The 16,113-nt window shown below is 50.8% G+C and overlaps 4 protein-coding genes across 4 annotated transcripts; 2 read left to right on the top strand and 2 right to left on the bottom strand.

Moving 5' to 3' along the window:
* Window positions 1-892: 892 nt before the first annotated feature.
* B0H65DRAFT_396077 (uncharacterized protein) lies at window positions 893-1,696 on the bottom strand (the record flags this gene model as incomplete). The annotated part of the gene is made up of 1 exon (XM_062823771.1): window positions 893-1,696. A coding segment is annotated over one exon (804 nt), but the record flags the coding sequence as incomplete, so codon positions are not given.
* A 1,879-nt stretch (window positions 1,697-3,575) lies between these two features.
* On the bottom strand, window positions 3,576-8,172 carry B0H65DRAFT_460790 (uncharacterized protein). The gene is made up of 8 exons (XM_062826559.1): window positions 7,765-8,172; window positions 7,670-7,693; window positions 7,391-7,583; window positions 6,920-7,336; window positions 6,248-6,838; window positions 6,077-6,188; window positions 5,712-5,996; window positions 3,576-5,619 (listed from the first exon to the last, which is right to left on the bottom strand). Exons 1-8 carry the CDS (start codon window positions 8,020-8,022, stop codon window positions 3,672-3,674), a joined length of 3,828 nt encoding a protein of 1,275 aa, XP_062682650.1. The 5' UTR covers window positions 8,023-8,172; the 3' UTR covers window positions 3,576-3,671.
* Window positions 8,173-8,396: 224 nt separating this feature from the next.
* On the top strand, window positions 8,397-12,346 carry B0H65DRAFT_460782 (SNF2 family N-terminal domain-containing protein). The gene is made up of 11 exons (XM_062826558.1): window positions 8,397-8,792; window positions 8,898-9,511; window positions 9,574-9,672; window positions 9,758-9,969; window positions 10,021-10,054; window positions 10,128-10,303; window positions 10,373-11,177; window positions 11,233-11,418; window positions 11,677-11,827; window positions 11,931-12,020; window positions 12,105-12,346. Exons 1-11 carry the CDS (start codon window positions 8,676-8,678, stop codon window positions 12,141-12,143), a joined length of 2,523 nt encoding a protein of 840 aa, XP_062682649.1. The 5' UTR covers window positions 8,397-8,675; the 3' UTR covers window positions 12,144-12,346.
* Window positions 12,347-12,870: 524 nt separating this feature from the next.
* B0H65DRAFT_490745 (uncharacterized protein) lies at window positions 12,871-13,949 on the top strand (the record flags this gene model as incomplete). The annotated part of the gene is made up of 2 exons (XM_062827734.1): window positions 12,871-12,948; window positions 13,015-13,949. A coding segment is annotated over exon 2 (831 nt), but the record flags the coding sequence as incomplete, so codon positions are not given.
* Between the last annotated feature and the right edge of the window lie 2,164 nt (window positions 13,950-16,113).

Genomic DNA, 16,113 nt, shown 5'->3' with positions numbered 1-16,113 from the left:
GGCTCTTGGATCATAATTACGTCCGCTCCAGCCTCACTAGCAGCTTGGAGGGCAATCTCGTGCGTATCTCGTGCTCGTGCTACGTTAGCCTGAAAGATACGTAGTCTAGAATTGTTCAGGCTATCGCGAGAGGGGGTTGAGTGTCCACTCATAAGCCAGCGGCCCTCTTGGAGGGCGTTTTGTGGCGGTTGGAGCGGCGGACTGCGGCGTCGGAGGACGAGTCCTCGCTCAAATAGACCTCTATCATATCCTCATCAGCTGAGGGCTGGGTCTGGCCAGTGCTGTCGGAATTCTCGGGGCTGGAGGGGGCGGAACTGTAGCTGGGCAGCTCGCCGGAAGACGTGGAAGTGTCTTCCTGGCTATCGGGGGGAGCGGGGCGGTCATGTGCCTTGGAGAAAAGGTCACCGCCGTCGCGGCGAATCTTCTTCCGTTGTTGAGGGGTCGGGCGGATGACGGTATCTCCTTGGCGCTTTGGGCGCATGGGACACTCGGCGTGGGTAGACTTGAAGGGGCCACGGCAGTTGGCGCATTGAATGTGACGGTCACACTCACCGTGGGCATTCTGTCCGCATTGTGGGCATTTAGCAGCGCGAGCGCACCCTCTACGGCCATGCCACTCAAAGCATTCTGTACACTGGTCCAGCGGGCGGCGTTTCTGGACGAGGCGGCTACTGTTGCTCACGTCGAAGAGGCGGAAAGGGGAGACAGGCCTGTCAAAGGAGATAAGCCAGGTTGCATAGGCCTCGCCAGGTTGATAGTACTGGGAGGGACGGAGGGCGACAGGCTCTTGGCCGGTTTGGACGAGGACCTCGTCCTTAATGGTAGTGGTAGTGTCAACAGGGACCATACCGAACCGCATCGTCATGGGCACATTTTGGACGGCGTAGGTGACCCATTTCTTGGGCACTTCGACTTGGAGGCAGCCAATACGGGCACCAATCTCATTTTTATGGGCTAGGAGGGTTTGGCGGACAGTGTCATTCTTGGGCACGAGGGCAAAACCAGAGGGGACCTTGTGGCAACCAGGGATGTCGGTGGGGGCGAGGCGGAGGAGTGTTTGCACTTCTCTGCGAATAGCAAAGACATCTGTATTGGCGAAAGGGGAGTCCCTATCTAGTCGAAGGAAGACGCGGCCGTCACTTTGGGGCAGCGTAGCCTTGCGGGTGGGGCTGGAGCGGGAGCAGGGAGCAGAGCGGGAGGCGGAGGCGGAATCGGCACCGCGGGCGGCAGCTTCTGCGAAGGAAACGGGCCTCTTCCCTTTGCTGGTCGGGGCGGAGGGAGTGGAAACCTTCTTGTTTGCTGGGGCGGTGGAGTCCGGAGTAGGCGAGAGCAGGGAAGCAGAACTTTTCTGCAGGGCAATGGAGATGGTTCGTGCGAGGCGGTCAGCTTCACGTGCGTGAGCGGGCGAGATGACGGAGGCGCGGGCGTGTTCGGTGTCAAGGGCGGTGGCGAAGAGGCGGTAGACCTCCAAATTTGCGTGAGCTTCAGAGAGGAAGGTCTCAGAGGAGGACATGATGGGACCGGAAGCAGCAGGGGAGGCGGTGGTGGTGTGGGCGGGACGGACTTCCTCGTCTGCAGTCCGGGCTCTCTTGGCCGACTGCGCCGTCGTGGAGGGCGGGGGCGGGACGCAAAGGGTGTCCGGCAATGGAGTTACCGGTATTAAAACCGGTAGAGGCGGTTTGGGCGCCCCAAGGGGTTCATCGCGCCAGGCGGGCAGGACCCACCTTTGTGATGCAAGTCATTGCAAGCAGGTGCAGCCTGTAACAGTGGCCCCTCGCACCCACTGGGCAGCGCCTGTATTCGCTCTGGCAGCCGCTTCCTTCGTCCCCAGTTGGGGTCTTTGAGCATTCCTTTCCATCTTCCACAACAACTCAACCATGGAGACACTCAGCAATGGCATCACCGCTTTTACATTTGGAGACAAAAGATGCGTCCTTCCAACCTTGGATGCGAACGAATTCCGAGCCTGCACTATTTGGAGCCGTTGAAGCAGTTGTTCATTGAAGGTTTATCGCGGTCAAACAAGGTGAGTCGATCGCGCCCAATTTCCAGGCCCATAGCGCATCTTCCAACGCTAACGCCAACCCAAGCTACGTAGTGACCGACTACCCTCATCACCAGACTCAATTTCTTCTTCCACACCTTTCTAGATGCCTCCCTCTACTTTCCGATCCTTCCTCGTCCACGGTCTTCCTCTCTGGAACTTCGAACCTGCGCCTCATATGCTCAGACCCGATACCCACCCACGCAACAAGACGACCGTCGTGTCTCCCCCATCCAGCGCCCCTCTGTCTTCCAAGATCTCTGGATATCGTAACACCTCATGTCCACCAATTCAGTTCGGCAACCACGTTATCGAAAGCCCGCCTACTTCATGCCTCGTCCACCGACATCCGTTATCTTGCAATAACATTACGCCACATGGTTCCCATCGCGAATGGTCTGGAACGGAAGAGCAATCGACGGAGCAAGCGAGGCGACATAAAAATCGACCAATATGGTGGAAATGACACGGAATCCGGAGAAAAAGGGTAGCCATCAGCTACAGCGACGGATTCGTTTCATGCCGCCGGTTCTGATCCCAATGTCAGCTTCGATCAAAGCCCGTATAACATGAAAGGATGGTCTCCTGATTGTCAAAGCAAGGTGTCTGTTGAGTAATTATTGAAATGGATGTAGGCGAAGATGTCGAGGGCACAACAGAAATGATGTGTTTTGGCCCAAAAACCCAACCCAGGACTCGGTGCTGGGAGGGGCGGGGCGAGGGGTGACCAGTCATCTTATGTTCAACCGAAGATATACTTCCGGGACCGAAACAAACACCGAACTCTGCGAGAGAAGCTCGAGGGACCGGGGGGTTGAAGGGACCTTGGGAGAAAAAGCAACGAAGGGGCTTGGAACAATGGCCGAAGCTGACTACGAAGACGTCGGAACATCTCCGGAATTTGTTCCGGGACATTCTCTGAGGCTAACCGTGCAGCCATTAAGGCATACTCAAAACGAAATTCCGAAGGCCGTTCTCGACCACATCTTCCGCATCACCGACTCCACCAAGATTTCGACGAGAACATCGCTATAGAATCCAGAGCCGGCATAGTCTCGTAACTGCTCGCAAACTGGACGAGTCGGCCATCGATGTCCACCCCCCTGTCACAGTACCGCGCTGATGTTTGCCATCTCCAACCAATGGGTGACTTATCGAACATGTCAACGGTCAAGCCACCCGAGTGAGGGGTGTACTTACCCCTTGGTAGCGTTACTTCGCAGGGCGGCGCACCGGCGCCATGTGGTTACGCCCCGAATGTCCCACTACGAGATCGCTCTACGTTCACGATCTTAGTCGACAGCCTACTGAATAGACCGAATGGCTATTGAGTTTCCGCTTCTTTTTCATTGAATCAGTCAGAGTTTAGCCTCTTTTCTTTTGGGGCTTTCGTGTCCGTACGTAACTACATTAAGAAGAGAAGTATATTTGCCGTTTGTAGAGAGGTAGTCCTGTGGCCTTGAACGGTAGAGTCTGTTAGTAAGTATCGAAGAGCAAGTATACCGTCTAATACACATCCTCAATAAGACTAAAGGAGTTTGAATAACGACATTTCGTTTTACAAAATAGACGGAAAAGTATGTATCGAAGACAAAAGCCAATGCAAAAAATACGGAATCTTTACCCTTCAAAACAAATCGTCTTCCTCATCCATCTCCTCATCTGTCTCTATCGCGGTCTCCATCGGCTCGGCCTTGCCCTCCACTTCAGGCTGATCTTCGACAATTGTCGTGCTCCTGTTGCCCTCAATTCTTTTCACAAACTTGTTGACGGCTTCGCCAAGCTCAGTGTCCAGTTCCATTCCGAACTCCTTTCTATTCTCAAGAAATCTAGACCAATCGGAACGTTTGATCCTCCATTTCAGGTACTCCATGATTGAGATCAAGAAGGGTGTTCGCTTCTCCATCATGCGCTTTTGGTCCTTTATTTCCTTTTCATAGAGGTACCAGCGTTTTTCAAATGCGGATTTGTTGTAGTCCATTATTTTCTTAATCTTATACCCCAGTTCTGTTGTGAGACGCTCGACATCGCTGAACACCGGGTTTCCCGTGGAAAATAGCATGCCGATAGCCAATCCGACGTTGGCCAAGTATTTCCTGGTTGCTTCCTTCGATACTGTCGTCAAAACTGTCCACACACATCTCTCGTCCGCCTCATCCACATGGCCATTGTTCAGTAGATATTTGATCGTGTCCAAGGAGCCAGAAGAATATGTGCAGGCTGATCTGAGGAGTCCAACGCTCATGTCCACCTTCCCAGAGGCCCGCATACAGTGTAATGCCTCAATTTGCCCCTCGGCAGCTGCCGCTTCTGCCGCCGTGCGACCTTCATTATGGGCCCCTTTGTTCGGTTCTATGTCGGCTTGGTGCAGAAGTAGATCGATTATTTCGACATGACCCGCTTCTGCTGCTTCATGTAATGGCGTACGACCATTCCACAAGAAGTTTATATCCGCTCCACTTTGTATCAATAGCTTGCAGACTTCCAGATGGCCCATTTTCGCTGCTTCCCGAAGTGGTGCACCTGAACCTTTATCGACGATCGCGCCGTGGGAAATCAGTAATTCACAGACTTCCAGGTGACCGTTTTCCGCTGCGGCTCGGAGTGGTGCTCCTTCGTCGATGTCGACGAATGCGCCGTTGGAAATCAACAAATCGCATATTTCCTTACAACCCATCGCAGCGGCGATGCTAAGTGGGAATCCCACCTTGGATTCTGTGCTCCACCTATAGATATTTATTGCGTTCTTCCCCGCATCGGATTCCAGAAGCTGTCTAACTCTCCCGATGTCGCCTCTCCTACACGCTTCGTGGAGGCTGCTCTCGTTTGAGTCTCCAGAAAGGCTGGAGGACGCTTCTAGTTTGGGAAAACTGTTGGCGTCGTTTTGCCGAGCATGCCACTTCCCATTGTGCTTCTGAAGTTCGCCGTTCGTGCTGAATCCCAACTTGAATCCAATGCAGTCCTCATATGCACACCGATGCGGAAATTCGTGCTCATCAATGTGCTTTTGTCGGTTTGCCTCGCTCACGAGTCCCCCCTTGAAAAAGTCACACCAGGGTTTTGAGCACTTGTATGACGTTCTGGGCCCGTGGAGGTTGTCGAAGACTCTCTGCTCTTCCGCAGTGAAGGCTCCAAAGTCTAGTTTGGCGATCTTTTGCCGAAGCGACTCTGTTCGAATCTCTATGCAGAGATAAGCGTTGCGCTCTCGGCCATGAGTTGGGAGGTGCTTGGTTATTGCATCAGTAAGCCCCGTATAAGTCTCTGCTCGAAGGAATTCTGCCATCTTTTCCCGGTTTCCATAGGACCTCAGGAAGATCAGGGCAAGGTCGAAAATATCTTGGCATTTGTCCACGTTTGTCATCGGGTCGAGGGATTTGACGCATTCGAGGAGATGCTCGAACCAGTAATGGACCGTGTAGTCTTGCAAGGCGTAGTATCCCTTTTTTGCATACGACAACACATCTTCCTCCGAAATGCCGAGAGTGAATGGGGGCGACGTGAGGTATTGAAAGCAGAATACCGAAAGCTCAGCAGTCTGTTGAGCGATGTCCAGTCTTCTTCTCCGTATCAGAAACCTGTTCGACGGAACCGCTTAGCAAATTTACTCAGGTTACCATTGATCTGCATCCTGTGGTTGGTAGTCGGATGATGAAGGTTGATCACTTACTCGCGGGCGGTTTTATGTACCAGTCGGACCTCATCTTCGGGGCCAGCGTAGTTGTCTCTGATGGTATCTGAGTCCAGAAAAGAACTACAGAGTTCTTTGTAGCTCCAAGCTAGTCGCCTCTTGTAATTAGCCTCCCTTTTTGTGACATCGGTACAGAAAAAAGCTTGTATCTCCCGCCAGCACAGTGTTCGCCTGCAGCAGACAACATAGCTCAGGATCTTGGTTGCAGCTTCGCGTTTGGAAGGTGGAGAGTTCGTGAATACGCGATGCTCGACCTTTTCATATCTGTTTGGAGAAAGTCTGTTAATGTACTCCTTCAAACGGTTTCTGAAGGAATGAAAATAAAGTGCAGCGATGGTCCTTACGCTTTTTCTAGAGTGTTTGGGAACACTCCTGGTTCCAGTTGCTCCTCCAACGCAGCAATGGAATCTTGATGAAACAGATGCTGAAGGACCAATTTTGCATAGAGAAACATGCCTGCAAATCTAATTAGCATTGGGCATTCCAAGTCTCATAGCAGAATCCCTGCAGCGTACCTTTAGCCCCTGCGGATACGCGAGCTACAATATCTTGCTCTAACCCATGTTCCGCCTCGAATTGGCTTTGTATTCTCTTGCCCCAGGCTTGGCAATAGCTTGTAATATCTTCTTGATGTTTGATTTCTTCATCGAGGGAAAGGGAAACAGTTGAGAGGAGAGAGAGCAGCCGACGGTCCGACACGCCGTCTCTTTGACCGGCACAAAGGATACGTAACTTGCATCCAATGGAGCCATTGCCAAAGGATACCAGCCAGTCAATTGTTTTCTCTGCTTCTCCATCAGCACACTCATCCAATCCGTCTAGGACCAGAAATACCGTCTGGAAGGCTTCGATTGCTTTGCTAACGAGTCCCTCCAGTTCATCTGTTTTTTGGAGTTTTATGGTGTCCTTCTTGGATATTTCTTCCTCAAGAGTGGTGGCCAAGTCGGGATACCTGTCAAGTAGCTGTGCTAGGATTGCGCGCAAGAGCCCGTTAAGATTATTCTTATCTTCCTGTAGGTGCCGAAAGAAGAAGAAAGCGATAGCTACGTCGGGCATGTTGTTGCCCAAAACTTGTTCGATAGTGGCGGCCATCAACGTAGATTTTCCTATTGGTCCGTCAGTATAACCTACTTAAAGAAATCTTGGGTTTGTCAAACTCCTTCCATGGGTAAATAGAGGTGTCATACCACTGCCAGGTGCTCCGTGAATATAGAGTAATTGGCTTTCTCGAGCGTTGCTGTTCTGCCAAGCTTGATATCGGAGGTCGGCGAAAAACCACTCTCCTGGAGAGCGCTTCAGCCTGTTGATTGGGATGTCCCTGGAATTGATGAAGGAAAGGTGATCCGTTTGGTATTTCGGAGGTCCCAATCTTCGGTTGATTGACTCAATTCTTCTCGCGTGCCGCTCCCGCCTTGCTGCCTCTTCGTTCTCGATTTGATCTTCTTGTAAATGTCCGATCTTCTTATTCATTAGCTGGATCTCGTAAAGTGCTGCCGATCCTTTTTCGCTGTCAAGCAGTTTCCGACGTTCTCTCAAACTATGGAGAATCTGGCCAAAGTCCGATTCGAATGTCTTCCAAGCTGCATTGAACAACATCTTCCATTCTGTGACAGTGTTAGCAAGAGGAAGAACGAAAATCCAGTCAGGGCACGGCGCACTTGGTCGACTAAAAACTTTGAGCGCTTTTTCGTGAAATACGAGAATGTCGGAGTACAAGTTTTCGAGCACGTTGTCCAAAGGTTGATATTGCTCGAATGTCGCTTGGTAGTGTAGAATGCCAGGAAAAATGAGAGCAATTTCTTCATACGCATCGAGTAGCTTGTTGAGTGACTCGAGGTGCGTCTTAGCAGTCTGTAATGTGAGGTAAAAAACAAGGTGTTAGCAAGCGAGTTATTAGATCCTCACCCGAGTGCATTGAATCTTGAAAGAAAGCTCACGGCGAGAAGGAATTTGATGGGTCCCTGTAATCGACCAACAACAAGTAAGTAAGACGGACAGAGACCCCAATGCATTAGCTGACTGATTCACTTACCCAGACAAAGCAGAGGAAGACAGTTGTGTTCGTGAAAACTTCAATGACTTTACCAAGCTGGGTCATCGCCTCAAGGAAGGGTTCAAGACGTTCGAGACCGCGCAATTCCCGGTTTCGTCCCTGTTCATCCTGTATCTTTTCCATTTCCAAGAATACATCTTCCCGCGTTGAGGCCAGAAAAGCCTGGGCATGTTTTGGATCGAGGCTTTTCTTGAACCTGTCCAAGGCGCGTTGGAAACTATCCAGTCGTGGCGGCATTGCTGGTGTTGTTTGTCGAAGCAGCGAAGGAACAACAAGAAGCGGCGCCTGGCGGACGGCGGGTGAATGCCACAAGAGACGAGACCTTCAAAGCAGCTTCGGGAAAGACCAGAGTATGAGATATCGTTAAACCCTAGAACAATGCACGGCATCACGCTCCAGACGGAACCAACTGCGGCGGTGTTGGGCACGGTTGTCGCGTTGTGTAACGAGGCAAGGGAACATTCCATGGCAAGGCAGACTCACGTGAGTCAGGGCAGTTCGCAGCCTACCTAGAAGTACCTTCTGCACATTTGGCCGAATCATGTTGATAATCCAAGACTACACGGTCGGATTGGGGCTGTGGTGATGCGTGGCTTCCTCTAATTGACGAAAACTTGTGCGCCAAGGCTCACGTCTTCGTTCGATCTCTCCTGATTTGACGATACACTCCTCCATCTCACTCTAGTTGTATTATTCTACACGCGTGTTTAACGCGCCTGAACCGCCACGGGACACAGGCTGAACTACACAATCACCATATCTTCAATTCCACGATTATCTTTAGCTGGGGAAACGGAGAGAAAACAATCTTCGGTAGCTCTAGTATAACCCCAGAACCTCGACCACGAACCGATTGATGACCACGGATTGTTCGAGCATTACTACCTGTAATGTCGTCAAACAATAGCGCTCCCGCGGCAAAACGCCGTTTCTCACTTACTCTTGATGACGGTTTCGCCAGCTGCACGCTATCGCCTTCTACTACCACCCAAGTTTGCTATGGTGCCGTAGGTTCTCCAACTTTCGTCAATTGCATTTTATGTCTTTATAACTTTTAGCTGCCAACCAACTTCGTTGAGCTCTCAGCTAACTCGACACGACCGGGCCCTCAGCTATACGACGGCAAGGCGAAATGTCTTGATGGCTGGAAAGCGATTGACAGCAAAATTCAAGGTCAAACAAAGCGCTCATCATTTTTCTCCTTTCCCGTGAGGAGAATGGGAACCAGTTTCTATATATTCTTCGAAGACGAGATCGCGCTGGCCGTCGTTGACCAACGGACACAAAAATGGTTGGCAGCCTTGGATCCCGTGCCAAATGCCCGATTTGAGGCGTTGTTCGCTGCAGGATCTTTCACAAAACGAAGGAACATTCCCAAGAAGGGAGTAGTGTTGGATGGGATGTCAGTCAATATCTTTGGCCCACAGGACGGAGTTGTCGAAAAGGACGCCGGCAAGCGCTTGAGGCAAGTCTCCGCATTCCTTCAACATCCGATGGAACTGGCCTCGAACATTCAATACTACAATCCTCAGTTCTTTGTCAGACCTGGCCGTGACAGGAACATAACCCATCTCGTTGGAGCTTGTCGCACCGATAACTCTCTTGTTGCAGTCGGGGCGAGAATTGCCCACGAAGTCAACGGCATATTGGAGTCCTTAGGAGGAGGACCATTCGACGAGGGACTCGAGTTTATTCCCCCCATGGGTCTGTCCTCTGAGCTGAAAAGGTATGCGTTGCTACCTACATATCCACTAAAACAACAGGTAGGCTACTAGCTGACTTGAACAGGCACCAGATACAAGCCCTGCTCTTCGTTCTCAAACGAGAACCTGGAAACTCTTTCTCCCAGAAATCACAAATCGGTGTCCTTACATCAACAAAGTCTAAGTAAAAGCCCAGCTTCCGGCAAGCCCCTTTGCTCCTGATGCACCAGACAAGAGTCATGATCCTGACAGGCAGCTACCACTTCTAGTTTTCTGCCGAAAGAGACTCCTCAAGGCAACTTTGGTGGGCTAATTGCCGACGTGATGGGAATGGGCAAGTCACTTACAATTCTCACAACGATCCTATGCACTCTAGAGGATGCTCGCAACTTCCCCCATTTCTCTTTTCAGTCGCAAAACGTCGCTGAACCAGACCGAAGAACACCAACACAAGCCACTCTGGTTGTTGTACCCTCAGCGCGTGAGTTTCCGTTAACCCCCGTGTTCCGAACTTGTAACTGATCGCTCGAAGAGCTTATGTACAACTGGGTAGCAGAGATAGAGAGGTATGCAAATTGCCAGTACGTATCTCCAAGTTGTAGTTTCCTTGGTGAGCTAATGGGAACTACGTACCTCTAGTCACATGCCTGGAGCCCTGAAACTCATTCTGTTCCATGGTCAACGTCGACCTAAGAACCCTGAATCGCTGGCGTCAATTGATGTGGTTCTTACAACGTACGGAACGCTTGCTGCTGATCACAAGAAGGCTCGCTTGCTTCAGAAAATGGAGTGGTATAGAGTTGTTTTGGACGAAGGTTAGATCTGAACTTTTCATTGCAGTGCATGTGGTAATCATGACGGACATGCTAATGGGACGATAACAGCCCATTGGATTCGTAATCCATCCTCACAACAATTCCGAGCGGCTACCAGTCTCAGCACGAGCCGACGATGGTGCTTAACTGGTACTCCCATACAAAACAAGTTCGATGACCTGGCGTCTCTCGCCCAGTTCCTTCGCGTTCCGCCGTATCCTGACAAAAACGTCTTCCGGAAACATGTGCTCGAACCCCTTGAAAAGGGGGATCAAGGATGTGTTGATCCCTTACGGTTCTATCTTCGCCAGAATTGTCTTCGTCGCACAGACAAGTGCCTCAACCTCCCTATGTTAACCGAGGAGCCCGTCTATCTGCAACTATCAAATGAGGAGCAGGAGGCATATGACAGGATTCTGAGCACCGCGATACGTGCACTGGATGATATTGTCAGTAGTGCCGACAAGACCAAACAGTCCAAAAATGAAAAGATCACTGTACTTTTCACAGCTCTTACAAGGTTGCGTAGGCTTTGCGACCTCGGAACGTTGCCGCCTATACAGTCTTCTCCGGGAGACCCGGGACAATCAACCGAGGATTCCGACATGCTGTGTGAGCTTTGTTCATCGCAAGATGCGGATGGATCTCTGTTGTTGAAGGATGAACAGTTCTGTCCTGATTGCTCGCGACCTCTTCGCTCCCAAAGATCAGCAAGGAACACTGGCTACCTCACGCCAGCCAGTCAGCCAGACGGTGTTGACGATCGCGCAACGAGCCCCTTCATCCTGTCCATGGACAATGGGCACTCCACAAAGCTCTTGAAGGTCAGAGACAACGTGCTCCAGGCCCTCCAAGTTCAACCTGGCATCAAGCAGTAAGTACGGTATTTTGTTGCAGGCAGCACCTTGACTCAGTTAACGCTCTTTCAGTCTAATCTTTTCCGCTTGGACATCATCCCTCGGCTATCTCGCCCAGCTCATGCAGCAAGCTGGAATCGCTCACGCGCAGATCAACGGACGAACCAGCAATGCAGAGCGCTTGAAACATCTCAGAGCTTTCCAGGAAGACTCTCAAGTCTCTGTCCTCCTCATGTCAATTGGCACAGGGGCTGTCGGGTAAGCAATCACTCACCTCGCCATCTCGACATTTTGCCAGTTACACCTGTGCTCACGTACCTCTCCTTACCTCTCCTTACCTCTCCTTACCTCTCCTCACCTCTCCTCACCTCTCCTCACCTCACCTTTCCTCACCTTTCCTCACCATACAACTTCACTTCTCCTCACCGAATTACCTCTCCTTCCTCACGTCCTCTCTTCCCCACGCTCTCATCTCCTTTCCGCCGAGTAATACTTACACCTCTCCAACCCACAAAGCCTCACACTCACGGCAGCCAGCCACGTCCACATCGTCGAACCGCATTGGAACCCCTCAGTCGAGGAACAAGCCATCGGCCGAGCGCGCCGCATGGGTCAAACCAAGGAAGTTGTGGTGACGAGGTACATCACGACGGGGACCGTTGAACAGGTGAGTGTTCATCACACATTCCCAACGTCGAAAAAAAAAAAAAAAAAAAAAAAAAAAAAAAAAGAGAGCACAAAAAAGGTGAACTAACACAACAAACCAAAAGAACATCCTCTCCCTCCAGCAAAAGAAGAAGAACATCGCCCGCTTCACCTTCGATGCCTCAAGCGGTGATGCAGTGAGCGAAAGACTGGATGTAAGCAATGCCCACCTATCACTCACCAGAACAAATGAGAAAGCAAACGGTTTGTTGACGTTCTGTGGTTGAAAATGCGTGCAGGACTTCAAGTTCGTTCTGGATGCCAAACTCCCCTCCTGAAAGCTCGTGTGCGCAGCGGGAGCTCAATATTGGGGTAATGTAGGACGGCATAGGGATCCTTTTGGCAATTGTTGTAGGTAGGTATTACAGGATAAGGAGGATGTAATAAGATGAGCAAGTTGTATGTAGCGGGTTGTGCGTTAAAAAGGAAGTGGACACCTATAGAGCTAAGGAGAAAACAAAATGCGGAAGGGAAAAAAAAAAAAAAAGGGGCAGAAAGAAAAGAAAAAAGACAAAACTCACCTGGTCCGTGCTGTGCGACACCACTGTATGCACCGCACTTCCTTCCTTAGCTTCCCTCCTATGTTCAAATAAAACGACAACAGAAACTCAGATTCCATCCTCCCCTGCCTCCTGTCTCCAAACTTTTGGTTTGCAGCTCAGAAGACTCATCCTCAACCAAAGGTGGTCTCAAGGCTGTGGAACGTGGCGGATGTGCCACCGAAATGTGCACATTTGCGACATCAGCTGTTGATGCCTTTCAGACCAGCAGAAGTGTAAAGAAGCCCAATGAACACTACCTATTAATGCCCAAATTCCCAGTCTAAAGTGGGCCAGCCACCAATCGCATGTGTCATTGGTAGTGTGAAGATATCCTCTCGGGGAGAGCTGAATTTGATGCCTGCACCGACAGCTGCAAGTAAGACGCCACTCACCTAGACTGTACCTTAATTATCGTCACTTCGAGAGAGGTCCCAAACGAGTTCGGCCAATCAGACGTGTCCATAGACAACAACAGCAACCACCTTCAAGGCTCCCAATCAAACCCACCGAGACATACGCTACGAATTTTGTCAGTTACTTATGGTAAGTAGTTCTCGTCTGTCGAGCAACTCCCCCAGTTTCAACTGCTGATTTACTGTACTTACAGTCCCGCGAACATAAGCCGTCCGCTCGCGAAGCCTGCAAGCCTTTTCCCACCATCGAACATTGTATGATTAGCTGCCGAGGGAGCTGAACCTGGCGGACTCTGCAATGCGACTCCTGGAGCGTGACGATACCGGCGGGGTCCGTCTGACGAAGGTCCCCGACAACAAGATTCCACCGTATGCGATACTTTCACACACATGGGGTCCCGAAGAGGTCCTCTTCAAAGACATGACGGACGGTACAGGCAAGAACAAAGCAAGCTACGCTAAAATTCGTTTTTGCGGAGACCAAGCCTGGCGCGATGGATTGAAATTCTTCTGGGTCGATACATGCTGCATCGACAAGTCTGACAGCGCCGAGCTTCAATACGCTCTCAACTCCATGTTCCATTGGTACCGCAGCGCGGTGAAATGTTACGTGTACCTAGCAGACGTCTCAACCCATCAGCACGGCGACGGCCCCGGTTGGCAGCCGGCCTTTCGAAAGAGCAGATGGTTTTCCCGAGGATGGACCCTCCAAGAGCTCATTGCCCCAACGATTGTCGAATTCTTCTCTAAAGAGGGCGAGCGCCTGGGAGATAAGGAGTCTCTGGAACACGAAATCCACGATATAACCGGAATTCCGCGAAAAGCCTTCCAAGGTGTTCCTCTATCTGATTTCAGCGTCGCCGAACGGATGCGATGGATCGAGAAGCGTGACACACAATACGAGGAAGACAAGGTGTACTCTCTATTCGGCATCTTCGATGTGCACATACCGGTTCTCTACGGTGAAGGAAGGCAGAAAGCATTGAAGCGGCTGCAGGACAAGGTTTACGAGGATTACCTCTGTCTGGCAAAATTGTGGCCCACGGACTCGCGTGACCCGCACGTCGAAAAGGAGCGGATCGAGCTGGCGAAGGGTGGTCTGTTGGCTGATGCTTACCGCTGGGTCTTCGACAACCCCGACTTCAACCGATGGCGCCAGCTGCAGGAGAGTCGCCTGCTCTGGATCAAGGGAAATCCAGGCAAAGGCAAGACTATGTTGCTATGCGGTATTATCAACGAGCTAGAGCGGCGTGTTACTGCTGACGGCGGCAACTTGGCGTATTTCTTCTGCCAAGCTACCGACTCGCGCATCAATAACGCAACTGCCGTGCTACGAGGCTTAATCTATCTACTTGCCCACCGGCAACCACGCCTGCTCTCACATCTACCGGAGAACACATACCCTTCTGATGACGCAATGGCATGGATCGTCCTGTCTAAGGTTTTATGCCAAATGCTAGAAGACCCGAACTTGAAGGTCACCTATCTGGTGATTGATGCTCTGGACGAATGTGTGACAGACCAACTGCAGCTTCTCAAGTTGATCGTCCAGATATCATCTGTGTCTGCTCGTGTCAAGTGGCTTGTATCTAGTCGTAACTGGGTGCAGATCGAAGAACAGTTGGCGATCGTTGCGCAACAGTCCAGACTCAGCCTCGAGCTAAACACCGAATCCGTCACCACTGCCGTCAGTGCATATATCCGCCACAAGGTCCTTCACTTGTCGCGGCGGAAACAGTATGACAGCACAATGCAGACGGTTGTACATGACTATCTCTCTTCTAACGCGAATGGGACTTTTCTTTGGGTGGCCTTGGTCTGCCAAGTACTTGCGGACCCGAGCGTTCGGAGGTGGCAGACACTAACAAAGTTACGGGCATTCCCCCCCGGGTTGGATTCCCTGTATGCGCGGATGATGGAGCAGATTACTCAGGCCGATTATGCGGATCTGTGTAGGCAAATTCTTGCCGTCTCCTCTATCGTTCGCCGACCCATCAGCCTTCAAGAACTGACCACTCTCGTGGAGATGTCAGACGATATCTCAGATGATCCGCAGTCACTGGAAGAGCTTATAGGGCTTTGCGGCTCGTTTTTGACTCTTCGAGACCAGACTGTTTATTTTGTCCACCAATCAGCCAAGGACTTTCTATTGGGCAATGCTTCTGATAAAGCTAGTAACCAAGCTTCTCAAGAGGCTTTCGACTGGATCTTCCCTAAAGGGAAAGAAGATGTGCACTATATTATCTTCCTGAGGTCACTTGAAGCCATGTCTACAATACTGCGACGCGATATATACAACTTAAGGGCACCAGGATTTCCGAGCGACAAGGTCCAAGTACCGGATCCGGACCCGCTAGCGACGGTGCGGTACTCGTGCATCTACTGGGTTGATCACCTGTGCGACTTGGTTTCCAGTACAAACACAAACCGGAATGATCTTTTACAGGACAACGGGATTATCTATACATTCCTCAAGACGAAGTACCTTTACTGGCTGGAAGCTCTAAGTCTATTCCAAGCTATGCCTGCGGGCGTTGTTGCTATTAGAAAGCTCAAGGACCTGCTAGTAAGTATGAGACTAACTGTGCACCGGAAACTCGATCTAACTTAAAGATATAGGGTGGCAATGATCAGTGGCAGTTAACAAAACTTGTTCGGGATGCTCACCGATTTATTCTATCTTATAGATGGATAATAGAGCAAGCTCCGCTTCAAGCTTATATATCAGCGCTTGTGTTTGCTCCGTCCAGCAGCTTAATAAAGAGCAACTTCAAAGCAGAAGAACCTGACTGGATTCGAAGTAAGCCGGCTATAGAATCAGATTGGAACGCATGCCTCCAAACCTTAGAAGGCCATAGCGGTTGGGTTTGGTCAGTAGCATTTTCGCCCGATGGCCAACGGCTCGCATCCGGTGCGCGCGATCACATTATCAAGATCTGGGATACGGCGTCGGGGAGCTGTCTCCAAACCTTAGAAGGCCATAGCGGTTCGGTTCGCTCAGTGGCATTTTCGCCCGATGGCCAACGGCTCGCATCCGGTGCGCGCGATTACACTATCAAGATTTGGGATGCGGCGTCGGGGAGCTGCGTCCAAAAGATTAATATCAGCACTATAGTAGAGTACATATCGTTTGACCATACTAACCGTTATTTACTTACCGATGTTGGACATATTGATATAGCTACAATGACTACCGAAAGCCAAATTGTGCTTGATAATCCAGAGAGACATAGCTATAACTTAGGACCAAATAGGTCTTGGATTACTTGCAACGGCCGGAATGTACTCTGGCT

This window comes from Neurospora tetraspora (assembly GCF_033439725.1).
Source record: "Neurospora tetraspora strain CBS 560.94 chromosome Unknown B0H65scaffold_3, whole genome shotgun sequence".
Lineage (NCBI taxonomy): Eukaryota > Fungi > Ascomycota > Sordariomycetes > Sordariales > Sordariaceae > Neurospora > Neurospora tetraspora.
Note: the sequence above shows the minus strand (reverse complement) of the source record. Positions and strands in the feature narration are given on the sequence as shown.